Source organism: Pseudorca crassidens, chromosome 14 (genome assembly GCF_039906515.1).
Source record: "Pseudorca crassidens isolate mPseCra1 chromosome 14, mPseCra1.hap1, whole genome shotgun sequence".
Lineage (NCBI taxonomy): Eukaryota > Metazoa > Chordata > Mammalia > Artiodactyla > Delphinidae > Pseudorca > Pseudorca crassidens.
The window spans coordinates 86,010,878-86,038,185 of NC_090309.1; the positions used below are offsets into that span (position 1 = coordinate 86,010,878).

At 41.7% G+C, this 27,308-nt stretch overlaps 1 protein-coding gene across 14 annotated transcripts in view; it reads left to right on the forward strand.

Annotated features, from left to right (window-relative positions):
* The window catches only part of KIDINS220 (kinase D interacting substrate 220), a 104,298-nt gene extending 91,852 nt beyond the window's left edge, over positions 1 to 12,446 (forward strand). For 9 of the 14 annotated variants that reach the window (XM_067703745.1, XM_067703748.1, XM_067703750.1 and 6 more), the window contains one exon: positions 718 to 3,778. In XM_067703745.1, coding sequence (XP_067559846.1) covers positions 718 to 1,980 — 1,263 coding nt within the window. In that variant the 3' untranslated portion in view covers positions 1,981 to 3,778. Of the gene's footprint in view, positions 1 to 717; positions 3,779 to 5,497; positions 5,556 to 6,461 lie in introns of those variants that run through there. The other 5 variants (XM_067703755.1, XM_067703758.1, XM_067703759.1 and 2 more) reach the window with 2 other exon arrangements.
* The last annotated feature ends 14,862 nt before the right edge of the window (positions 12,447 to 27,308 follow it).

A 27,308-nucleotide genomic window follows, 5' to 3' on the forward strand; every position in this document is an offset into this window, starting at 1 on the left:
TTTAAAAATATTTTATTTCTGTTTACTTGGACCTGAATGTTGACCTCAAGGCTTCCATTTTTGTTCATTTGGATCCTGTATTTATCTTTTCCATTGCACTTTATACTTTTCCTTTTAAAATCTGTTTTTTCCTCTTTTTTTTTGCATTTTGAGTACATTTTTTTTTCACTGAACTGGAATTTGACAGAAACTTCATGTCGTGCAAGTTGAGAAAGGTTCTATTTAACATACATTTAAAGACTTGAGTATTTTGTTTTTGAGATGTATCTTAGCTCTCATCTTCTTTCTCTTTTCTAAGGGGAACTTTTATATTTTATCAATGAAGGTGACTTTTGCCGTAAATAAATTTAAAAGTTGGAAATGATAAAAACAAGTCCTAAGGTTATTTGTTAATATAACCTTAAATTATACTTTTAAATATTAACAATAAACTAATTTTATTAAAATTTGTATAAAGCTTTCTAATAACAGTAAAATTATTCATAAGTTCACAGCTTTTGTTAAACTGTGTTATGCAGAATTCTTCTAAAAGAATTTGGTATTTTAAGACTTAAAAAATTCTTATTGTCCATATATATATATATATATTTATATATTTATATATTTTTTTATATATATATATATATATATATATAAAATTTCCTAAGCTGATGTTTATTGTGCCTTTTTTTGGGTTTATTTGAATCTTAAATTATTATTATTTTTTTGTCTTCACAGTCACAAACTCGCAGAACCCCAAGTCTATCGAGTCTCACTTCCCAGGATTCCAGTATTGAAATTTCAAAGCTTACTGATAAGGTGCAGGCTGAGTATAGAGATGCCTATAGAGAATATATTGCCCAGATGTCTCAGTTAGAAGGGGGCACGGGTTCCACAACAATGAGCGGCAGGTCTTCTCCACACAGCACATATTACATGGGTCAGAGTTCATCCGGGGGCTCCATTCACTCTAATCTAGAACCAGAGAAAGGGAGGGATAGTGAACCAAAGCCAGATGATGGAAGGAAGTCATTTTTAATGAAGAGGGGAGATGTTATAGATTATTCCTCATCAGGAGTTTCCACTAACGATGTCTCACCCCTGGATCCTATCACTGAAGAGGATGAAAAATCTGATCAGTCAGGCAGCAAGCTTCTCCCAAGCAAGAAGTCCTCAGAAAGGTCAGGTCTCTTCCAGACAGATTTGAAGCTGAAGGGAGGTGGGCTGCGCTATCAGAAACTTCCAAGTGATGAAGATGAGTCTGGGACAGAAGAATCAGACAATACTCCACTGCTCAAAGATGACAGAGACAAAAAAGCTGAAGGGAAAGTAGAGAGAGTGTTGAAGTCTCCAGAACACAGTGCGGAGCCTATTAGAACCTTCATTAAGGCAAAAGAGTATTTATCAGACGCCCTCCTTGACAAAAAGGACTCATCTGATTCGGGAGTGAGATCCAATGAGAGCTCTCCCAATCACTCCCTTCACAATGAAGCAGCTGATGACTCCCAGCTTGAAAAGGCAAATCTCATAGAGCTCGAAGATGACAGCCACAGTGGAAAACGGGGAATACCACATAGCTTGAGTGGCCTGCAAGACCCACTTGTAGCTCGGATGTCCATTTGTTCAGAAGACAAAAAAAGCCCTTCCGAATGCAGCTTGATAGCCAGCAGCCCTGAAGAAAACTGGCCAGCGTGCCACAAAGCCTACAATCTGAACCGCACACCCAGCACTGTGACTCTGAACAACAACAGTGCTCCAGCCAACAGAGCCAACCAGAATTCTGATGAAATGGAGGGGCTTAGGGAGACGCCCCAAGTCATCTTGAGGTCTGGTTCCACTTCCCACTCAACTGCCATTCAGAATGAAAATCTAAAAAGCATGACGCATAAGAGAAGCCAGCGTTCAAGTTATATGAGGCTCTCGAAAGATTCTTCAGAGCTGCACGCAGTAGCCTCTTCTGATAGTACAGGCTTTGGAGAAGAAAGAGAAAGCATTCTTTAAGAAAAACAAGCAACTTTAAGAAAAACAAGCAAAAGCAGAATAGTGTTACTATAATCCCTGTGACAAGACTGCCCTGAGTTTTATGGTGAATCCATCCACGCACACCACCTGTACATTTCACTCACAAATAATTAACGGATGAGAAGGTCTTTGGTGAAAGAGACATACACTGTACAACAGAGGGAAGTATAAGATAGCCTGGTCCATCTGTCAGCCCCCGTTGTCTTTGTACTTAGCAGCTTAAAAACCCAATATTGTTATTGCACCTTTCGTTGGCATATAACTGCAAGACAAGATGAGTATAAAGATAGGTCAGAAGTAGTTTATTAAATATAAAGGGCTTAATTCACCAACAGAAATTAAAAGCTAGAGACCCCTTCCGTAGAACATTCATTCATTAAATATTTGAGGGAAGACATGATGTTAAATGAACCAGAAGCACATTTTGCTCTTAAGGGGTGAAACATAAGAACTTACAGCTTATGGAATAGCCTAGAGACTAAAGGTTAATGCTCTGTAAGTTGCAAACCGGTGTTCTGTATAATAGACAAATTGCTTATCAAAGAGTTTTAAAATTTTAAGTAGAAAATATAAAGAGGGCTTTAAAAATTGGTAAGAATGTGAGTCAACAGTGCCCAAAGTAGAGCCCCAGTAACTGGGTCATTGTGAGCTGCTAGGAGAGTGGCCCATGGAGAGGGGCCGATCACCTTCCTATGACCTGGATGCTCTTCTCTCCAGATCCCAGACATGGCTTCAAGCACCATCCACCTGCCCGAGAACCCGCCCTGGTCTACTCTGTAGCTCCTTTAAATTGTGTGCTCAGCTTTCCTTAGTGAGCCGAGCGATGAGAGGAAAAAAATGAATTCTTTCTCTGGGAGAATCAGGGAGACATGGATAATAATAGGCACTAAAAATCTTCATGGAATGGGAGACTGAGGACGTAACTATAGCAGAAGGGTCCGTGACAGTTGACAAGTGACAAGGAAATATTTAGTTAGGGAAACCGAAATCACTGCCTTCTATACCAGGGCAAGGTTTATCTGCTTCACCTGTTCCTAAATCGGCATGTTAATTCTGGGGGAGGTTCATAAGAAATACTTGTAGACAAAAGTTTAAAAACATGTAACAAAGCAGGAGTGAACAGAAGATAAATCTGGGTGTGACTTTTCATTTACTGTTAGCAGAGTTAAGAGAATGATCACATTTAACTATTGTGTGGACTAGAAATTTACCCTGGCATCATGTATTGACATTTTTTTGGTCATTTTAACATAGCTTACTTATGTAGAACAATTTTGGTAGTATATCTTCAGTCACAGATAAGATTGTAGGTGGTGAGATCATAGAGGAGCAGTTACCTAAATTTAGTGTTTACATTTTTGATGTTTTTCACTTACTGGATTTTTAATATGCTGAATAGTTTATCTACTTGACCAGTCGTTGCATTAAAAAGTTGCTCTTTTGGGTTTCATTGCCTTGATGTTTGAGTGTAATCTAACATTTTCATGAAGTGTTTATTTTGCATGACCTTAACAAATGTTTTAACCAATTAAAAAAGAAGGCAGGATGTTGTTGACATTGTATGTTGAAATGTTAACATTTTAGTACTTACAGTGTTTATTAGTCTGCAGTACTGTGTAATTAGTAATTATTTCAGGGGCGATACTTTGTTCCTTTTCAGGTGAGTAGATGCAGCTTAATATCACTGTAGTGTATTCTTTATTCTGTTTGTAAAGTTAATACCAGAGTATTAAGTGTACAGATAGATTTAGAAAACAATAAAAAAAGTTGCATGCTATTCTGAGTCATGAATTTTTATTCACTATAGTGACGATGATTCACAATTCAATTAAAAATAAAGTAATTTGTGTGTTTGTTTTGTCAGAGGTCTAAAGTTCATTAAAAACGTTCAGGTGCATGTAGCGGTCGTGTAGCTGCAGGAGTGTTCTGAGCTGCTCTCTCTAGTCTTTCCTAGACAGCGTGGCTCAGTGCCTGAATGGTGCCTTTGTGAAGCATTAGGGCCCACGGCACAGCTCTGTACCGTGCATTTGTGTAACTACAAGAAGTAGGTTTTCCAGATCCTGGGAGGGTATCAATTTAGTTATTGTATGAACATTCTGGAAAAGTTTGCTTTTTCATAGTGTTTTAGAAATTGACAAACCAGATGGGTTATTGAGTCACACCATCATCCCTTTGAATCTGTGTGTCTATGTGCATGTGTATCTGTATCTATTTATAATCCATAGCTCAGCCTAACTCTCACATATGCAAAACTCTGCTTTAAGCTGGGTGACAAATGACGGAAAAGAGAATTGGTGCTCTAAATTTGCTAGTCCCTTAGCTTCTGCCTCAGAGTCTTGCCATGTTTTATAGACCGTTTTGCCTTTACTTTAAGCCGCCGATAGTTCTGTTCATGTACCATAACGTAGGCCAGATCCATTCACCGTGGACGTATGGAGTGGTACCTACGAGGACAGCCTTTCAGTAGGAGAGACTAGAGAACAAGCTGTTGCTCTCTCTCGACTGATATAACTTTCAGGATGCTGAGCATTTAAGGATCAGCTCTCAAATTTGGAGAAATGTAAAATTCATAATAACCAACGTTTTCAATATTAACAGGAAAACTTGTTTTTGTCTTTTATTTTTATTTATTTGAGTTTTCTATAGCAGTCAGAATTATTTTAATTGCCTAGCCAAATAATTTTAGCAACTTACTTGCTAAAATTCTTCGTCTTAAATTGAGGACTCTTTGGATCACTTGCATGTTATAGTTCTGTGTGAAATATACTTGTAATCAGGATTTTTTTTCTTACAAATACTAACCATTAGAAAATATTTTCGAATGAAATTACATCCTTTATGCTTCTGGCTAAAATACTAAATTTAAAAGGTTTTAAAACTACATAGATTTTGGCTGTACCAGGAATTCTCAGCCTATTCAGAGGTATCAGCCTATTCAGAGCTTAAAAATCCCTGAATTCCTGGTTAACCCTTGAGTAAATCAGCGTAACTACCAGGAAAAGAGAACCAGAGGGCACTGTGCTCTCTACGAATGAGTGACATTGAGGGAAGAAGCAGGTAAATGGGAAGGAGCAATGAAATCAACTTCTTTGACAAACACTTGACACTGAACATCTAGGCTCCTTCGCCTCCTGCCCTTCTAGAACCGTGCTGACACTTGGCAGAAGGGAAGAAACAGCCGAACAGCCGGGGAGCCTTTTTTGCTTTGGGTGGGGGTGGGGCTGGACCAGCCTGGGTGGGCTGTCTGGAATGACTGCATTTTTAATTTCCAGGTTGTGGTGCCCCTTACCCTTCCCTACCTCAGAATTCTGAGCATAGACTATAATTATGCAGATGAATTGAAAAATAGAAATTGGTCTGTAACTGAGAGCCTGCACTTGGATGGGCTTTTAATGTAATGGCTCATCACTTGAGAGAGGTTGAGAATCCTTGGTTGAGACTGATTAACTAGAAAGAGAATTTAAAACCTTACATATTTTAAACCTTTCATGCCTAGGAAGAAAATGCTGCCCTTGAGATAGATAGATCTTCAGAGGGATCCAGTTTAAGCTAAGGTATGTAAAAAATTAGTTTTCAAAGTAATTAGTTCTAAGCCGCCGTTGAAACAGTTGTCACCAATTAGAGAATTTACATTCTCACCACTTTAAGAAATAGAGTTAAGTAAGAAATATCTAAAACAGTTGCTAGAAATCAACCACTGTCACCTACATGGTCAAAGCTTTTTAAGTAAAATCACTGGTAAAGCACCGCCTTGGTTAACACCAAGTCTGCTGTGCCCAGGTCTGTGGGTGAGAGGTTTCCTAAAGGGGCTTCCCAGCACTTGGAGCAGAAGACTCTGGACAGGCCTGGCTGGCTATGTGGTGAGCTCTATCCTGAGTTTCCAGTTACAGTGAGGCATTAAGAAAACAAAGAATTTGTAAGAATAAAAGGATCAGTTCAGAAGGAAGAGCAATTATTTCCAGACTGTTAGTAGGATGATTCCTTAAAAGTCGATAAAAATGCCAGTGATTTGACCTAACTGGAGTGAGGACCAAGCAAAATTGGCCAAAAGTGTGAATTACAGCAATACTGTACAAGAAAGGCAGTGGGACTGTTTTAAAGTCCACAGAATATTCTGACAATGCCGATACAGGATAACCAACAGTCATCTGTGTACGACGAGTAGCTTAGGTCCCTAATCTCCTGGGCTTAATGTGCCTGTGGAGGGTTATTTACACCAGTGATACATATTACGAGCCCTTAGTTTTTGCCGGGATTTAACAAAGCACAAAACAGTCTATCAAACAATTATTAGAACTTGAATAAATGAAATTTTACTTTAAAAAAGAGTATAGAACTACATGCTTCATATTATTCAAATTAAGGAGTTGTTTGAAATAATTAAGATTGTCTTGATTACCCACTATCATTTTCTAATTTTAACATATATTTCATACTTATTTACCTCATTTCCTTTCAAGGCAAGAAGGGCTCTAGATCTTAGTACCCTGCCCATAGACCATTCCTCCTCACAATTCGGTTACCTTCTCCCAGTTGCTGGCTTCCTCACCAGACACAAGGGGGTAATGAAGATTCTATCTGCCACTCAGTAAGCCTGCTCTCCAGTCGACTGAAGAAGAGAGACTTGTCACCTCGGCCAGTGTTCTTTGTTCCAAGTAGTTGTAAAATTTGAATTCATTTTAATGAAGTGTTCCTTCTGTAAAGGTTTAGATAGAAGCCCAAATGTATAGCAAAACGCATGTAAATAAACTCTACATAACCTGACATTTCATATCTTATAGCATCTTCTTGGTCAAATGTCTAATAAAAATTTAGATTGTTATTTTCAAATTACCATAGTTCCTGACACTTGCACTTTTTATCTGTGTTTCTGAGAATTTGTAGACTGTATATTGTTGTACTTAATGCGAATTTAACTCTCTTTATTTTTAAAGAATTTATTTGCTTTTTGAGTTCTTTGTGTTTTTTTCCCTCTATCTTTTACCTGGGTTCTTTTCTCTCTTTTTGTGTCTTAAGTTTTGTATCGGTTGTCATGTATTCATCCATTTTACCATAAGACATTCTTCAGAGCATTAGGATGGGAAAGAAACCTCAAGAAAGGCCAAGTCCTGGATTTCAGATAGCCAGTGGACATTCAGTCAGTACTTGATGAGTGAATAAGGTATACCTAAACTAGGAGAGTCTGCCCACACATTGTAAAAATGCTGAATGCCTTCACACTGTGTGTGTGTCTGTAGTTCCTTACAGGCCCCGCCCTTCCCTATCACTTTATAGCCACCTGCTACCTGTCTGGCCCTATAAGCTTTTCAGCTTATGACTCTGGGAATCTTTCAGGACATGACACCATGCTTTGTTAAAAACTCTCAGGGAGGAACATCCACAGCCCATCTTGCTAAGTGCTGTCACTTTAAAGTGCTAGGCTATCTGTTCTACATGGATGTATTTTAAAACCGCCTGTGTGCTTTAAGCCCTTTGTTTAGTCCTTTGTGGAGATGCCCATCTTATAAATTAATATAGTTATAGAATCAAATTAAAATGGTTCAATCCTACATTTAACTTAAGAATATTGGAAATATTTTTAGGTATAACTTAGCTATGGTGAGCATGTTTTCTCTGAGCCCAAATGGGGATAAATCATTATAGTGAGGATATTTAACATCAGGACCATCCCCCCAAATCTGATATGTAGGTTTACCCTTTCTCTAGCTCAGCTTTCCAACCTTTTTTTTTTTTAGTTATTATTTTCATTGACCAGGTCTCATTGCTGTTTCTTATTCCTTATCTCAGGTTGACCACTCTGATAAATTTGAACTAGAATTCATGTGTTATACTGGGATTCTCTACTGACTTTTATACACGAGTGGGCCATCGTGGGTTCATTGAAAATTTCTTTATTAAGGTAGGCTAAACAACAACCTCAAAATCTCATTGACTTAACACATTTGAAGTTTGTTTCTTGTTCCTGTAACAGTTCACAAAGATTCAGGGACCCAGATTCCTTCATTCTGTGGCTCCACCAGCCTCCAAGGCTTCAGAGTCCTCTGCCCCATCTTCTGTGTTCTGTCGATGTGCAGGGGAGGAGAGAGGGTGGAGGACCATGCATGGGAAGTGGTGTCTGCCCATCCCATCGGCCTTCCTAAGTCCCCTGGTCGTGCTGAGGGGCAAGGGAGGCTGGGGAATTCGGTGAACTGCATGCCCTGGAGGAAGAGCAAACATTTTTGAAGTTCATAGGCACCTGGCCACTTAGGTACTTGACATGGATGATCCATGGCAGACTCAACACTGCGACGCATCTTGTTTTCAGCTGTAGTAGCAGTGTTTTTTGAAGACATCTCTTTAAAATTTTGCTTTTCGTTCTGGTAGGGAAGTCTGTTAAAATAACACCTAACCTGGAAGAGTTTGAGGATTTTAGGGTTTTAGGGTTAGGTAGTTCTCAATCAGCCAGTTCTTTCCTTACATCTCCAGAAACTTTGCAAATTTCTAATATGGAGTGGGTTGCAGGAAGAACTAAGCAAGGTTGGGAATGGGGAAAAGAATAAAGTTTCACAACTTCTCTAGAACCCTTTTAGTAATCCAGAGACTCAGGCCACCCAGGCACCGGTGACTCTTGGGATCTGGTGGTAAGTACAGACCTTCCGTCACCACCAACTCTTTCAGCTTTCTGCCTCCTAGAGCAACGCAGGGGCTCCCGGTTCCTCCTCCTGGTACCTGGCAGCCGGGGCAGGACGTGGTCCCTGGGAGGCTCCTGCCCCCAGTGCAGGAACTGGTAGTTGAAGAGAAGCTAAACTTATGTTAGTGGCCACTCCTGTCCAGGAAATGCAGCTCCCACCCTTAGAAGGCAACGGGAAAATTAGACTGTATGTCTACCATTTTGTTTAAACAAACGCGTCTGCAATCTAACGCTGTTGACCACTTTCCAGTTTTTTTCCGACTGGTCAATTCCAAGGTGCATCAATTCCAAGGTGCACATTTTTTCACACTTTGACTTTTCTGAAATATAAGCCACAGCATCAACGGCAGCATTTCCCCCTCAATGTTTCCTAAAGTAACGACAGATCCTGCAGTTGATGGAGTCTTGCTTGGATTGATGAAACGTGATGCTCCTTTAATATTATATATGCCGTGGTCACGTTGAGTTGTGATCTTTAGCAATAGTAATGGACTAGTGCTGATTTATGTTCAGCTGACCCCCCAAAGTCAACATTTTGTGTTGAATATTTGTTTTATCAGTTATTATTCTATATTCATTTGGGATATTTAAAGTATCGTTATGCAGTTGTTATAATTTAAAAGTTTACGTTTATTGAACGCATAATGTGCCTGACATTTTCCCAAGATCTCTACATCTATTAACTAATTTACTCTTCACAACAGCGTCATGACTTAATTGCTACTATCCTCAATTTACGAATGAGAAACTGAGAGACAGATTAGGTAATTTCCCATGGTCACACAGCTACTAAGTGGCAGAGCCAGGATTCAAGCCCAGGCAGTGGGGTTCCAGAATGCCCTCTCTTTATATTACAGTTATCTTCATTGTTCTTTAGCTAACTGGGGACTTTAGCTAAAGTCAATTCTTACATTTTTTTCCAAGGTGCACTTTAATTATAGCTTTATTCGCTGTACCATCACCAATGTCTTTTACTTGTTTTAAACCAGGGTTTGGGGTTTAAGAAAGATAAAAGTCTTTAAAAAAAATCTATATCCATGTAAACAGTACTTATAGGGAAAAATCATTTTTTTTAAACATCAAACATCTTTGTTCCTACTAGTTATTTTGGAATGATGTTCAATTTTTGGTTAAAAATCTACGTTTTGTGTTTAACATCCTTTATCCCATTATTATTCATGAAGTAGACCATTACATTAAAGTTTGCACATAGTGTTGGATATATACATTTTACTTGCAGTCTTATTGTCATATGGCTTTCGTATACAAACACTTGCCCTTCTATATGTCTATTCTATTGTCAGTATTCTGTGTTAGATTACAATCTTAAATACCACTCTATGTATTTTTCTTTATATTCTATTATTAAATAGTATTAATGCTTAATAATGTTAATAGATAAGTAATATATGTCTATTTAAAAAATCATTATTGCAGTAGAGGTTTTTTTTTTTTAATGATTTTGGTCACTGTCTCCTAAGAAGAAAAGAAAATAGGCAAAATGGAACTCTGTCTTTCATAATGACAACTAGTCACTAAAGGCAAGAAACCAATAGACACATCTGGAACAGTGGATAGACAGTGGATCGAGATGGTGGTAGGTGACAGTTTAGTTTAATATAATCATCTACCTAATAATTTGCGTGCTTACTTGAGCCAGACACTGTTATAAGCAGTTCACATGGATTAACTTATTAAATCCTAACAAGCCTATAACGTAAGTGCTATCATTGTCCCTAGTTTACAGATAAGGAGACTGAGACACAGACGTTTAACTTTTACATGACAACAATGCGTTAGATTTTTGTAGCCGTTCCCTAAACTATTGGTATTATTGTCATTATCTTAATTTTGAGAAAACAAGGTTTGGGAGTTTGAGAGCCCTCTTTCCCTCCCACCCCCAAGGTCACTCAGCTAGTAAACAGAACAAAGACACCAACCCTAGTTTTTTGACTCCAAATCTGATAATTTTTCCAACACGGTGCTGACTTCATTTCTGCCAGTACCCATCGCTCTGTCCTACGTGGGTCTGTGGTGCTTCTGTTTTCCATATTCCATTGTTGTAGAAAATGTTAGTGGAGAGTATTAAACACATCTGAGTCTTCAGGCTCTGAGAATGTGTCCTGGGTTTTCCCACGGAAGCTCTATCTCCTTCTTCCGTCCTCTCCCTGTGAACCCTGCAGCCGCAGTGCCAGGCAGTAAAGGAGTCCAGATCTGCAGGCCATCTGGGCTTTTATTTAAATCCTTGTGTATCTTGAAACGAACCCTCTGTCTGGCTCTGTTGTCCTCACTGACCAGATCTCCTGAACTGAGCTCTGTCCATTTGGTATAAACATAACCATTGCAGCGTGTTTAAACTGGTGCTGGGGAAGGGGTGTGTGTGTGTGTGTGTGTTTGTGTGTGTGTGTGTGTGTGCGCGCGCGCGTACGTGTGCCCGTGCATGTGTGTATTTAAATGTGACCTTGCCAGATAGCTGATTTGACCCATCACTGAAATGGTGGGTCGGTTGGTCAATACATCACAGGTGAAAGAACACAGAAGTGAGTCACAAGGCTGGAGTTATGGACCGCCTGGCTCTGCTGTCTATCCGATGGCCATGTACTTGTCAGCTCTAGTTTCTTCATCTATTAGAAGTACATGATGGAGCTTCCCTGGTGGCACAGTGGTTGAGAGTCCGCCTGCCGATGCAGGGGACACGGGTTCGTGCCCCGGTCAGGGAGGATCCCACATGCCACGGAGCAGCTGGGCCCGTGAGCCGTGACCGCTGAGGCTTCGTGTCCGGAGCCTGTGCTCCGCAACGGGAGAGGCCACAACCGTGAGAGGCCCGCGTACCGCAAAAAAAAAAAAAAAAGTATGTGATGGAGGAAAGAGGGCTTCCTCCCTTGATAATGGGTACTGCTTCCCCACTACCTGTTATATATTAGTCACTAGCTCCCTAATCCTTGCAATAATATTGAGAAGCAGATACTTTTCCTATCTTACAAATGGGAAACTAAAGCTGAGAGAAGTGAAAAACCTTGCCCAGTGGCTCACAGCCATTATGGGTTAGAGCAGAAATTTGAAGCCAGGTCTAACACTGAGTTAGTGCATCCCCAGCTATCCCTTTTTGCCCCTCCAGTGATGTATGCGAACTCAGTTTGCAGCCATTTAGGTGATATTGAAGGGATGAACATGAGCACGTAGAGTGAGAAGTCTTTCTGGTCGTTTAGTCTAGCCCCTCAAGTTTACAGATGAGGAAATTATAAAGTGGTCATATCATTACAAATATTTTGGTGCTACATAGGATGGTTTGCTTTCACCCCACTTTTAGCTTCATTTTATCTTTGTCTTAGCTCAGGCTTCTGTAACGAACAAACATAGACTTACCATAGGCTTATAAATAACAGAAATTTATGTCTCATTGTTCTGGGGTTTGGAAGTCCAAGATCAGGATGCCAGCACGGCCGGGTTCTGGTGAGAACCCTCTTCCAAGTTACAGACCACTGACCGCTCCTTGTGTCGTGGTGTGGCAGAGAGCAGGGGTAGGGGAGGAAGTGAGCTCTCCCGTGACTTTTATCAGGGCGCTAATCCCTGGGGGCTCTACCCCATGACCTCACCTTAGAAGTCTCCCGTGTGTGTCTCTTCTGGAAGTACCCCTCAAATACCACTCTCTTGCCTTTGTGATAATCATTTCCTTGCTTACCTTTATGCTTTTGCCACTTATGTATGTATGTATCCTTGAACAATTTTACCTGGTTTTGAGCTCGTATCAATAAAATCATACTGTTAGTGTTTATCCTTGACTTGCTTCTTTCATTAAACGCTGTCTGTGAGGTTTATCCCTGGTGATGTACATAGTTGCCATTCATTAACTTTTCACTGCAGAATAGTATTCTGTTATATAAACATGTATAACGTATCTATTTACCTTATTGGATATTGGGTTGTTTCCAGTTTTTATTGCAAGGTTTGTATGAATAAGCGTTACATGTCTCCTGTTGCACATGTGCAAGGGTTTGGAGTTTTTATTACAAATTTCTGGATTTGAGTTATTTTTAAAGACACGTGTTTCTGCCATCAGAAGAAAACTGCAGAAAGAAAAGACTCTTGGTTTATCATATCTCTAAACCTCCCCGGGGGTACCTCTATGTCTGGACTGCTGCAGCAATCGTGAAATCTTAACCAAGGTATCAGGAGCCGGGAGTGAGTGAACACAAGAGATTGTCATTTGGAAACAGACTAAAATCGGGACCTTTTGTTTTGGGATGATGCAAGGAGAAAACAGCTGTGATGGAGGCCCTGGCACCCTGATGGGTGTGACGGGGAGAACGTGCATGTGCCCAGCAAGCCCTAGATTCCGACCTCCCTCTTCTCCGGCGCCAGCTGAATGTTCCCACCCAGATGTCGGCCGTCGCCTCACGTACAGCTTGCCTAAAACAGAGCTCAAAGCTGTCCCCCAGACCAGCTCTCCCGCTGTGGTTGCCTCCTTGTCACTGGCGCCATAATTATCTCCGTTACTCAGGCTCAGAAACTGAGTCAATCTTCACTTCCTCTCTCTCTCCCATCCCCTCGCCCCGTCAGTCACCAGGCTCTTAGCTCCTCTCTGTAGTGTCTCTCTAGACCATTCCCTTAGGGCCCCTCCACCTTGAATCTAGCCACCAGCATCGCCTGCCTCTCCCCTCTCCCCTCTTCATTCCTGCCCACGAATGCCAGTGGAGCCTCTGAAACGCAGAGTTCACCTCCGGCTCATTAGTGGCGATGACTCCCCCGTCATTCAAAGTATCCAATTCTAGTAATCTTGGATGGACATTCAAGGCCCTTCAAAGTATGGTCCCAATTTATTCCTGTGCAAATTGATTTCTAAGCTAAAGTTGTCCGTTTACCTTGTTTTTCCTGAATACTACAAGGATCTTCAGGAAACTAACTTCACAGATGGTCCTTATTTTTGTGAGTTTGTCCTCACTTCCTCCCGTGCTCAGGCGCGTGCTCTTTTCTTCCTCACATGCTATACTTTCTTGGCACGATATCTTCTATTGAAGTATACTTATCTGGAGTATCCTTTAAAGCTTATTGCAACCCAAGGGAGCGTCCACTTGTAGCTTTGTGCACGCAGCCACTGCAAGGCACTGGGCCAAAGGTCAATCTTGAACTTGGTGGTTAACAAGTTAACGGAATTTATTACTGAAAGAGCTGCAATAAGTTGAAAGATAATTGAATCTCAAGAATTTTAGAAAGATCTAATGAATGATAAGTGATTAAGAACGTTATTGCATAACTTATGGAAGCCCAAGAGTCGAGCTTTAGCGACATACAGGAGTATAGAGCTCTCCAAAGAGACCTTAAAAGAGTCAAGTCTTAACACCCTTAATTTGTAAATTAAAAACGGGACTCAGAGTGTTTTCCAGCATGTTGCAACTTGTTTTGACTTGCAGCAGGATTAATCTCAACATTGTCTAAATTAATCTTGTTCTAGCAGCCTTGAAAAAAATAGAAGAATGTATTATTATGCACTGGCTTAAAAGGAATTACCACTATTTGGAGCAAAGACTATCAAAGATTATGTGAAGTCAAATTTTCATGTAAAATTTAAATAGATAAAGAGCGATTTGATTGGAATGAAATGACATCAAAAGTGAGAGTGTGGCCTTGAAAATTAAACAATGTATAGAAGATATTGATGACTAACCAAGTAAGCGTCAGTCACTTACACGATCATGAAAAAGGCAAGAGCTGTGACTACAGCAGTGTGACAAGGGCTGGGGAAAGAAGTACTTCGGGGAGCCAGTCACGTATTCTGAAAGACAACTTGAACACAAGGTAAGACTTTAAAATCTGTACCATGAATTCGAATGACAAGTGGAGAAATCAAAGGCTTAGCATTTGTTCTGGTCTTTCAAAGGAAACTGGACAAAAATAGCATGGATTTGAGGAAAACAGTAATTGGTGATGAAAGGTGGTGTTTTCTCTGTGACCCAGAAACAAAGTGTCAAAGTTTGCACTGGAAAATTACAACATTCCCAATATCCCCAAAAGTGCACATGTCAAAGTCACAAATAAAAGGCCCGTTGCTTTGTCCCTCAGCCATCTGTGGAACGTTCAAACCTGGGGGTCAAGAGTCCATCCAGCTCGTCACACACATGTGCTGACGGTCCATAGGGTGCCCACAAAGCAGAGAGTTGCACAGGGCCTGCGGCCTCACCACATCCAGGATCCAGTTGAAAGGGGGCTTTCTGAGAAACAGTGTCTGGCCCAAATCGGTTACCAGATGTATCAGTTAGTTCAGCCTTTCCCTTGGGATGTTTGTGGAAGGCTGGTTAGGTGAGGATGTTGGCAGGTATTACACGAAAAACTGGATTTTTGGTCCAGTAAGTTTAGAAAGTCCAATCAAATAGTTTTTTTTTAAATTTAATTTTATTTTATACAGCAGGTTCTTATTAGTTATCCATTTTATACATATTAGTGTCTACATGTCAATCCCAATCCCAATTCATCCCCCCACCACCCCCACCCTGCTTTCCCCCCTTGGTGTCCATACATTTGTCCTCTACATCTGTGTCTCTATTTCTGCCTTGCAAACAGGTTCATCTGTACCATTTTTCTAGATTCCACATATATGCGTTAATATACGATATTTGTTTTTCTGACTTACTTCATTCTGTATGACAGTCTCTAGGTTTTTTGTTACACAGTTTCTTAGAGCTTTCCATGTGTATTTTGAAACTCCAAGAAAAGAAAGTGATGTGCAATCTCTTCCAAATATATCCCACCCCAAATCCTTTTTACCCCAACAATGTGTAGGACAGTATTCCATCCTGTAAAGGGCCTTTTGCTTAATTAAGGCCCTTTCCTCCAAAGGACTTCTGGAAATATCAGTAAAGCAAATCCACCGTTGAGCACATTAAAAAAAAACGATGGGCTTCCTGTTTAAATGATTCCAGAGGAGGAGAGCCACCCGAGGCTGGTCTTCAGAGCGAAGACACTCATTTGGTTAAGTCTAAGTACTCGCGCTTTCTGTTTGCTAGTTACTTCACTACCAGTCAGGAATGGGAGAATGAACACATGCATCTCTTTCTTCTCCATCCTGACGTATCAACCTGTAAGGTCAAAGAGCTCAGGAAGGAAGATGACAGCAGGGGAGAAGTTTCAACAAATATTGTAATCCAGAAAGGCCAGGGGGGTGAGGAGACTTATCAGAGAAACAATCTATGTCCTGGGTGCCTGCCAACAGGCCCCTAAAGAGAAGAGACATGATGTGTGGGGCCCTCAAACGCCCTGAAAGGCTCTGGGAGCCCAGGGACGCCCCCTGGAGGCAGAGGTGAAAGTGGGATGAAAAATGGAAGGTTGGCTGAAAGTCTTCCAAGGCCATCTAAACCCCCTCCTCCTTTTGTTCCCTAGATCATCTTTGGGGAAATGTTCAATCCCAGTGATTCCCAGTTCTTTGCTACCAATAAAATGGAAGCTAGATGTAATCGAGTTGTCACGGGGTAGAATACTAAAAATAAAGTTTGATAATGAATTGCTACATAGTTTCTAGCATATAACTTGGAAGAAGTTATGAAAGAATGACGTTGTTCTATCAAAACAGCTTCCAATTCCATCTACTTCTTTGTGTGAGTGAGGTTTCTTGGCACTTAAATCTATTCAAACAAAAATACCAGGATTAAAATTCATGCTGAACTCTGGCTCGTTCTATACAAAAGTAACATTCATCCATGGATACTTAAAATAATTGAAAATATCATTAAGAAATGTATTTCCTGTAAAATATTATCTTAATGTTTATAAAAATGTTAAAAGGATTTAAACATGAAGAAGGATTTGTGATAACTGGAAACAAAAATGTTTATAATTTCAATATATATATGTTCTTTTGCAGAAAGGCATAATAGGGTAATCAATGATTTTTAAATGCAAACATATATTACATTAGAACAAAATTTTGTGGGAGAAGTAGATAGAAATACTAGTTCAGGGAGAAAAAGAAACTGTGAAATTTTTGACTTCTAAAGAAGAAATGGTTCTTGTATTTTAAATATGGTTAATCACAACTATCAAATTGCACCGATACTCCAGGAGACACACTTAGAATAGTGCAATGAATTTGTGTGAAAATTTATTTTGCAAACTTATTACAAAAATTTAAGTGACAAGTAAAAACTGTGTGAGCACATAGATGGTTTTTCAAAATCCTTTAAGGAGGTTATACCAAAAAAAATGTGGAGATTATAATTCTTAGACTGTGTGATACTTCACCTCTTCAGATCATGTTCATGTTCTCCACTGCTATGTAAGGAATCACCCCAAACTGATTGGCAAAAACCGCAACAATTATATATATTTTAAATATATATATATATATTTTAAATAAATAAATAAATAAATATATATATATATATATATATATATAAAAAATAAATATTTTTGTCACAGTCCTGGGATTGACTAGCTCAGCCAAGTGTTCCTACTTAGGGTCTCCCATGCAGTTGTGGTCAGATGGTGGCAGGGCCGGAGGCCTCTCAAAGGCTTTCTTGCTCACAGGTCTGATGGGTGACATGGTGGCAGCTGGGGAGGCAGCTGTAAGTGCAAAACCCCTACACAGCTTGGGCTTCCTCACAAAATGGCAGCTACATACCCAGGGTGAATGTCCTGAGACTGAGAGAGAGTGGGTATCAGGCAGAAGTTATATCACCTCTTACGACCTAGCCCTGGAATTCACAGAGCTCCTCTGCTGTTGCATTCACAAAGTCCAGCCCAGGTTCAGGGCCAGGAGACAGACTCCACCTCTTGTTGCAGGAGTGACAAAGTTCTAGAAGAGCACGTGGGTCCAGGAATGTTTTTGCAGTCAGTTTTGGAAAATACAAACTGTCACGGATCACCACAGGGATAAGGAAGACAAATAAATCCTCTCCTGTGATTCTGTCACGGCAGAAAAACGGATGGAAAAATAGCTCTTTTACACACTGGATGCGTCCAGCCTGATTTTAGAGAGCCGTTCATCTCCCAGGGCAGGAGAATTACAGGGAGCATGATGGAGCTGAAAGGATCGCTCGCTTTGCTTCTAGTGAGACTGAGACCTAGTTAGTGCACATGCTTGCCCACACCTCCCGGGGCTGGGGGATGCCAGCACCAAGGGTCGAATGCTTGCAGCCTCACCTCCATGGGCTGCCCAGAAGCTCTGTGTTCCATTCAGTGCCTGTGAGGATTAGTCTGGGGCAAGAAACTGTCTTGGTTGAAAATATTTGAAATCAAGTAGATATTTTCCCTTAACATTGAAGCCTTCAACATACTTTTGGTGTGTAATTGCCTCCATTTTTCCCCCCCAGAATGATTTTCTTCCTTGGGAAATGTCAGTTAAAATTTACACCCTTACTGTAGTGAAAAAGATGTAAAAAATAGAAATGGCTTTCTTTTCAGACATTGTCACTATCTCTCTCTTGCATATGGCTTCCAGTAAGAGTTGTTTTTTTTTTTTTTCCTCCTATTTCACTGATGGTTTGGCTATGGAATCTCAGAAAACTTGGGCTCTTGCCTATAACTAAGAATGTAAAGGCCTTACACAGAAAATGTTGAAGTGTATAAGAATCAATATATACTATTTTTAGATTGCATATCAACATAAGACTTAGAATTCAAGTCCCTTGTCTTTATCTAGATGCCACACAAAAGCTACCTCCTTCCTGTGTATAAAGGTGTGGAAATGGCCCAAGGGCCACTTTCAACATTTCCAGAACTTTGGTCCTTTTATCTATTTCAACCGATCACTTGGACTTGAAGGTGTCACTTTCAATGGTGAGACTGGAGAACACTATCAATTGTGTATAATATGTTTCCAGTAATTAAAATACATATGATAGCTGGGCAGGGGGAAGGAAGAACTGAATTTTATCCTTGGCTGTTATACCTTACCATTCCATTTATCAATAGAATAATCATCTCAAGTCCAAAATATTTAATAGTATGGTTTCCTATCTCTAGCTAGCTAGCTAGCTACCCTTTTAGATATGCCCAAATTATCCCTCCCGTTGTAGAAGTGAAAATATTATTTACCTCACTTCAAGGTTCTGCTTACAGCCAGGTATTGAATCAGGTAGGAATAATATTTGGGAAAAGTAAAATGATCCAATGAAGTTATGATGCTCTACGATGTGTGGTTACTTAATATGCTATTTTTTCTTGAGTTCAAAAAACCAAGTTAGTTGTGGTCTTGTTAATAAGTTTAAAATGTATTGGCTGCAACTAAAAAATACACATGTCGTCCATTGACATCTAGACATCTTATCAGCTGGAGGAAATGCCAGCATAGTTCCTAAATTGAGAGTTTTAGTGACACAGCAAGATAGACTGGAGGAGTCACACGGCCAAAATTATCACTGCCATTTCCACCAAATGTTTCCAAGGAACTTCTAAAATGGTGCCTGTGGTAGGAAGTTGGCCATTTCCTCCTTTTGGGACCTCCGGATTCCAGCTCCTGCCCAGACTGTGCGTTCTCTCCACTGTCAGCAGCAGCAAAGGAATCAGGACCCCCAGGCTGGCCCTGATCCTACCCCACCCCCTCAGCCAACATTCTTAATAAAAAGACCTTGTGGCCACTCTCCAAGATGGCCCCAGGGACCCCACCTTCTGCTGTTCACACCCACACCCTGGTGGTCCCCCCTCTTTGTACCCGGGTTGGTCTGTGTGACCGAAGGTGGTGGTCCGTCACTTCCGTCACTTCCGAGATTTGGTGGGTCAAGGCTGCAGCTTCTGTCTTGGACATTCTCTCCCTGCCTCGCCCTGGGGGAAGCCAGCTGCCCTGTTGTGAGCAGCCCTACGGAGAGGTCCCAGGGTCTCTGGCCAAAAGCCGGTGAGGAACAGAGGCAACCACACAAGGGAGTCTGGAAGCTGATTCTCCAGCGCTGGCAGCCTTGAGTCAAGAGTCTTTGTCCAGAGCCATCGAGCAAAGCCACTCCTGATTCCCGACCCTCAGAAACCGTACAAGGTAAGAAACACTTGCTGTCTTAAGCTGCTAAGTTTTGGGGTGCTTACTTATGCAGCAATATAGGACCAATATATCACTAAAATTCTATTTTATTTATTTTTTGCTGTTTATTAATTTATTTTTAAATTTTTATTTCATATTGGAGCATAGTTGATTAACAACATTGTGTTAGTTTCAGGTGTACAGCAAAGTGATTCAGTTATACCTATACATGTATTTATTCTTTTTCAAATTCTTTTCCCATTTATGTTATTACAGAATATCGAGTAGAGTTCCCTGTGCTACACAGTAGGTCCTTGCTGGTTATCTATTTTACATATAGCAGTGTGTACATGTGAATCTCAAACTCTATCCAATCTATCCCTGCCCCCCATCCTTCCCCCGCGGTAACCATATGTTCGTTCTCTAAGTCTATGAGTCTGTTTCTGTTTTGTTAATAAGTTCATTTGTATCATTTTTTAAGATTCCTCATATAATTGATATCATATGATATTTGTCTGGCTTACTTCACTTAGTATGATTATCTCTAGGTCTATCCATGTTGCTGAAAATGGCATTATTTCATTTTTTCTATGGCTGAGTAATATTCTATTGTGTGTGTGTGTGTGTGTATATATATATATATATATATATATCACATCTTCTTTATCCCTTCATCTGTCGATGGACACTTAGGTTGCTTCCATGTCTTGGCTATTGTAAACAGCACTGCAGTGAACATTGGGGTGCATGTACCCTTTCGAACCAAGAGTTGGTGAGCCATTGGAGTTTCTCCTCTGAGCAGTACGGGCTCCACATTGTACAGGGAGGTTGAGGGGTTGGGCCCAATGGACCAGCCAGAGAACTTCCACAGAGAGAATACAATTGTCAACTCAGTGTCAATTGTTAACTAGGGAACCGAAAAAGGAAAAAAAGAACTCTAAGGAGGTAGCAGGGAGGTAGTGACTGCAGGAAGCATGTCGCTGTCTGGGCTGAGGGCACGGGGAGAAAGGCTGGAATTGTTGGAATGGTTAAGACCCAGAAGCCTTGAGGAGGGGATGCTGCTCACTGGTGCAGGGGAGGGTTCCCAGGGTCCTGCTGGCTGTGCTGGCGTCCCAGGGAGGGGAGTGCTTGGAAATCTGCATAATGGACCCAGGGTATGCATGCTGCAACTAAGAGTTCACATGCCGCAACTAAGGAGCCCACGTGCCACAACTAAGAACCAGCGCAACTAAGTAAATAAATAAATAAAATTAAAAAAAAGCCAAAGCCAAATCTATTAACTTGGAGCATCTATTATTTCATACTTTTGCATTGTGACTTTGGGATAGATTCCTAGGAGTGGGATGGCAGGGTCAAAGTGTAAATGCATATACGATTTTGCTAGATATCATCCAATTCCTCTGCACAGGGGTTGTACCACTTTATTATCAACAACGTACAGGATTTGTCAACACAGTACGTGGCCACTTTTGGACTTTTGTCCATCTGCTAGGTGAGAACTGATATCTCATGTCGTATCCATGTGCACTTATTATGAATGAAGTTGACGATCTTCGTATGTTTAAAGGCCACTCTATTACTTCATCTGTGAACTCTTTGTCTTGTGTTGTTGAACTTTTTCTTCTCAAGTTTTAGGACGGATATATGTGTGGCCTGCCAGCTTGACTAAAGGCTTGTCTACTATTTAGACATGTCTAATGTTCAAGTTCAAGTTGCTTGCTCACTCCCCTCCATTGCCACGACCCTCAGTAAAGTTTGTCCTGTGTTGGATCTTCTCATTCTATCCTCTGTGTCTCTGGCCTTGATTTCATATTTGTGATATCTTTATCTCTTTGTGCTACGTTCTGGGATATTTCCTCAGACCTATCTCCCACATAACATAAAATTTACCACCTTAAGTACATTTAAGTGTATAGTTCAGTGGTACTAAGTACATTCATATTGTTGTGCAGCCATCGCCACCATCCATCTGCAGAACTCTTTTCATCTTGCAAAATGGAAATTTTATACCCATTAAACAATAACTCCCTCTTTTCCCCTCCCCCAAGCCCCTGTCACCCACCCTCCTTACTTTCTGTCTCTATGATTTTGACTACTCTAAGTACTGCATGTAAATGGAATCATACAGCATTTGTCTTTCTGTGACTGACTTATTTCACTTAGCATGATGTCCTCAAGGTTCACCCATGTTGCAGCATGTGTCAGAATTTCCTTCCTTCCTTCTTAAGGCTGAATAACATTCCTTTGTATGTATAGACCACATTTTGCCTTCTATTCATCTGTTGATGGACACGTGGGTTGCTTCCACATTTTAGCTATTGCAAATAATGCTGCTATGAATACAGGCATGCAATATCTCTTTGAGATCTTGCTTCAGTTTTTTGGGGTGTATACCCAGAAGTGGAATTGCCGGACCGTACGGTAATTCTATTGTTTAGTTTTGGAGGAGCTGCCATACTGTTTTTCACAGCAGCTGTATCATTTATATTCTCACCAACAGTGAATAAGAATTCCAACTTCTCTACATCTTCCCCAATACTTGCTCTTTTTGGGGGTGGGGGGGGGACGGGTTTGGTGCATTTTTTTTTTTTTTTGATAGCAGCCATCCCAATGGATGTGAAGTGATAGCTCACTGTGATTCTGATTTGCATTTCCCTAATGATTAGTGATATTGATCATCTTTTCAAGGTTTATTGGCTATTCATATATTTTCTTTGGACAAATGTCTATCCAAGTCCTTTGCCCACTTTTGAATTGGGCTGTTTTTGCCGTTGTTGAGTTTTAGGAGCCTTTTATATATTTTGGATATTAATCCCTTTTATATATTTTGGATATTAATCCCTTAGCAGATATATGACTTGCAAATATTTTATCCCATTCCATAGGTTGCTTTTTCACTCTGTTGATAGCCTCCGTTGATACACAAAGTTTTAAATTTTCATGAAGTCCAATTTGTTCATTTTTATTTTATTTTTATTATTATTTTTTATTAATTTATTCATTTTTGCTGTGTTGGGTCTTCGTTTCTGTGCAAGGGCTTTCTCTAGTTGTGGCAAGCGGGGGCCACTCTTCATCGCAGTGCACGGGCCTCTCACTATCACGGCCTCTCTTGTTGTGGAGCACAGGCTCCAGATGCTCATGCTCAGTAGTTGTGGCTCATGGGCCTAGTTGCTCCGCGGCATGTGGGATCCTCCCAGACCAGGGCTCGAACCCGTGTCCCCTGCATTAGCAGGCAGATTCTCAACCAATGCGCCACCAGGGAAGCCCTGTCTATTTTTATTTTATTTTATTTTTGCCTGTGCCTTTGGTGTCACGTCCAAGAAATCATTGCTACATCCAGTTTTGTGACGCTTATGCCATATGTTTTCTTCTAAGAGTTTTATAGTTTTAGCTCTTATGTTTATTGTCTTTAGTGCATTTTGGGTTAATTTTTGTATATGGTGTTAGGTAAAGGTCCAACTTCATTCGTTTGCCTGTGGCTATCCAATTTCCCCAGCACTATTTGTTGTAAAGCCTGTCCTTTCCCTATTGGATGGTCTTGGCATCCTTGTTGATCATTTGACCACATATGTGAGAGTTTATTTCTGGGTTCTCTAGCCTATTCCACTGATCGTGATGCCTGTGCTCATGCCAATACCACACTGTTTTGATGACTGGAGCTTTATAGTAAGTTTTGAAATCAGGAACTGTAAGTGCTCCAACTCTGTTCTTCTTTCTCAAGATTGTTTTAGCTTAAGGGTCCCTTAAGATTCCATATGAATTTTAGGATGGATTTTTCTTTTTCTGCAAAAAACACCATTGTGATTTGTCAGGGATTGCCTCAAATCTGTAGATTGCTTTAGGTGGCATTGTCATTTTAACAATATTAAGTTCTCCAATTCATGAGCATGGGATATCTTTCCATTTTTTAATGTCTTCTTTAATTTCTTCAGCAATGTTTTGTACTTTTAATTGTACTAGTCTTTTGCCTCCTTGGTTATGTTAATTCCTAAGTATTTATTCTTTTTTGATGTTATTGTAAGTGGAATTGTTTTCTTAATTTCCTTTTCAGATTGTTCATTGTTAGTGTATAGAAATGCTCCAGAGGTTTTTCATCTGGGTTTTAACTTTTGCATTGTTTTCAACTTCAATAACTATATCTTGGGATTGTCTTATGTTTTCAATTAGTTCTTTGATTTCTTTAATCATTTTAGTCACTTTCATCCTTTATAGTTCTCTTGTTCCTAATCTTTCTCTTCATTCTATCTACTGATTCTTTCTCACATGGTAAATTGTTTTCCAGTGGTTTAAAAAATTTTTTAATTGTAAACTTACGTTCAGCAAGCCATTAAATATGAGAATTTTGTGCGGTCTGTATGGAGGGCTTTTCTCTCCAGAGAAGTTTTGTATTTGCTACTGCCAAACACCCCAGAAGCATCAACAGCCAGGACCCATTTTTATGTTAATTTATCAGCATTAGAATTTCTGAAACTAACTGGGTAGTATATATTTGAACCCCCATTCCCCATGAGGGCAGATCTACGGCTATGAATTTGCAAGGGAGATATTTCTTTCCCCGCCTGAGCTCAGGCTGACAGACAGTCTTTCTTACGATCTTCCTGGGCTAGTGAGTAATATTTTATTTTAGTCTATACCTTAGCTGAGATTGCAGGCCTTCAAGGGTTCTGCGTGGTGGTCTCGGTTGCAATGTCCTGCTTCACATGGTTCAAACCCTTGTTTTCCATTCCTATTGGGCCCATGCCCCTAACTTGCTGAGCCTGGCACCCTCACCCAGGACGGCCACAGATGTGTGCATGCCCCTCACTCTGAATCAGCTCGCTCCACGTGTCCTCTGCAGGGTTCTCTGACGTTCTTGTGACTTCAGGCTGGTACCCCTCAGAGTGCCTATGTCAGTAGTTGGCACTGAACACACCACCTGCTGCTAAGCTTCTCAGCAGATCTTGCTGCCTCTGTCCCAAATTATCTTTATGATGAAATAGAAGGACATTCAAAGCCTTGTCAGGACCATCTCCAGAAGGACACTCAGAGCCTGGAGGCGCCTCTCCAACAGCAGAGAGCGACAGAAAGGGAAGGGTGGGTGGTGAGTCAGGCTATTTGACTATTTGGGTGGTCCTGGAGCTGTGTGCCCACACTGTGGAGAGCAAGCCCCATAAATAATGATCCTTGAATTTTTTTTTAAAAAGCTCCACGGTATAGCTTTTTATTAACAAGAATGCTATTTCCTATTAAATTCAGAAGCCCCTTCTCCATTCCAGTAAAACACTGGGCTGAGTTGCTCTGTCCACTGACTGTTGTGTGCCCTTGTTCACTCAGATCACATATCTGAGTCCAGTTTCTGTAGGATGGAGAGACCACATGTCTGCCCAGCTCTGAGGATTTATCCATGGCTTTGAGGACTAAAAGTAAATGCAATCTGACCCACACATTTATTGTTTGAAGTCAGCGTGACCTTGATTCCAAAATTAGGTAAGGACTGCATAAGATACCACAGCTCAATTTCATTCTCAAAAATTCCAAGTAAAATATTGCCTAACAGAACCCAACAGTGTCTATAAAAAGTAATAATACATCATGTTCAGGTAGGATTTAGTGCAGAAATGTAAAGGTAGTTACCATCAGAAAAATTAGTGTCATACATTAGCGAAATTATATCAATAAATACAGTAAAACTACTCTACCAAATTCACCCCCAAATTATGATTTAAAATTCTCAAAAAAACCCTGTAACAATTGAAGAGTTCTTCCTAAAACTGATAAAGACTATATATTACAGCAAAATCCTAGAGCCAGGTCACACATGACGGAGTTTAACCTGTTCTCATTAAGGTCTGGAATAAGACAAGGATGCCCACCCTCACTCACCCCTATTTCTTTAACATAACATTGGAGGTCCTGGCTAAGGTTATTAAGCAATTCAGAAACAATAAAATTAAACAAAAACTTAAGGAAAGAGAAGGGAAAACGTTCTGGCTTTCATTGGACTTCACATTTCTTTTTTCTGCACGATCTGGTTATAATCTCTTTGAGGCCCGGGATCATGTCTGATACTTTTATTAAAATCCAGGACAGTACCTACTGCAGAGTTGGTGGTAGATACTAGTTTGTAAAAGGGGATCGTATCCAAGTTATGAAGTAGTAAAGATGAAATAAGAGTCCCATGTGGAAACGACTGTACACATGCTAGAGAAATAGGCTTTCATGACATCATCATTCATTTTCAAAAGCTTGTGTCTCCCCGGTGATTTCTCCCCTAACTCTCCAGCTGATTAACTCGGGTTCCAAGCCCCCAAGCCCCAGGCCCCTTAGACCCCGCTCGCGAACTGCCTTCCTCGAGCCAGCCAGCAGGTGGCGCTCGGCCTCCACCGGCCGGACCTCGAAGGGCCGCCCGGGCTCCGCCGCGAAAAGTCCCCTCCGAAGGGTGCCTCTTTCCCTTGACGCTGCTGCTACTCTAGGTCGTCGTCCAAAACTTGCAAACGGTCCCCCGCTCCCAGTGACAGTGCAGCTGTCGAAAGGCCCCGCCCCGGCCACACAGCTTCCCCCGCAAAGCCAGGGAGCCCGTGCACGAGACCCTCCGCCGGGGTCAGATCCCCTCGCCATCTGAGCCGACCACGAGAGGGTCACCGAGGCTGGGGGCAACCCGGGGCTGGCGTCTGCGCAGTCCCCCCGCCTCCCCGCCCAGAGGAAAGGACGGGGGTGGGCAGCGACCTGTCCTCCCTCCTCCCGCCCTTGCCCCACCCGGGTCCAGCCCCACGCAGTGTGGCCTGTCGTGCAGGGCGCCGGAGGGGCTGACGACAGGTGGACGGACGTCAGGCGACAGGCCTGAAGGGAGGCGTGGGTCGGGTGACCGGCTGCGCCCAGGTGCCACAGCCAGAGCCCGCTTCCCTGGGGGTATGATTATCAACAACAACGACGGCCCTGGTACTGTGCCCGGATCAAAGGACGGGCCCACCTGCGGACTAGCATGATGTCCACGACGGGGATGACGGGCAGGGCGCGGGTGATGTCCAGAGCTGCCCTGGCCGGCTGCAGGGCGCCAGCCCAAGAGGAAGGAGGCTCCAGGGCCGGGACCGCTGCCGAGGATGCGGGAACGTGGCAGGGTTCGAGCTAAGATCCCCAGGCTGCCTCTCTCCCCATCCTCCACCCCTACCCGGCGCTCACTGCTCACTGGTAATAGATTCAGTGTCAGGGCCGGAAACACCGCAGCCGCCAGGTCAGACTCGGTGGCGCCACCCATCACCTGCTCGGCTGGGCCTGAGAAAGTGGCCACAGGTGAGACACCTATCCTCGCCCGCCTGTCCTCCAGCTTCCTTCTCCAGTTCCAGTCCTCCCGGGACCGAGCTTCCAGAACCTGCCCCCCTCCCCTCACACCCCTGCGGAAGTGTCTTCCAATTTGAGAATATAAATATACGTACACATATAAATTTTAAACACGTATCTATACTAACTATATATTTTAAAGCCGGGTCCAAAGGTTGCCACGTGAGGGCTGAGGTGGAAACAGCCGGCTGATACTCTGTCCTCGCCTGGGCAGGCAGTGCGGCGGCGCAGTCAAGGGTGAAGGGCGGTTTAATAGCCACCTGTCTTGGAACGTGGGCCCCGTCCTTCTCGGCACAGGGGCAGCGCGCAGAGGCTGGAGCTCAGGGCCGGTTACAGCTGAATTCCCAGGGCAAAGGGTCATAAGGAGACAGGGGCACTGAG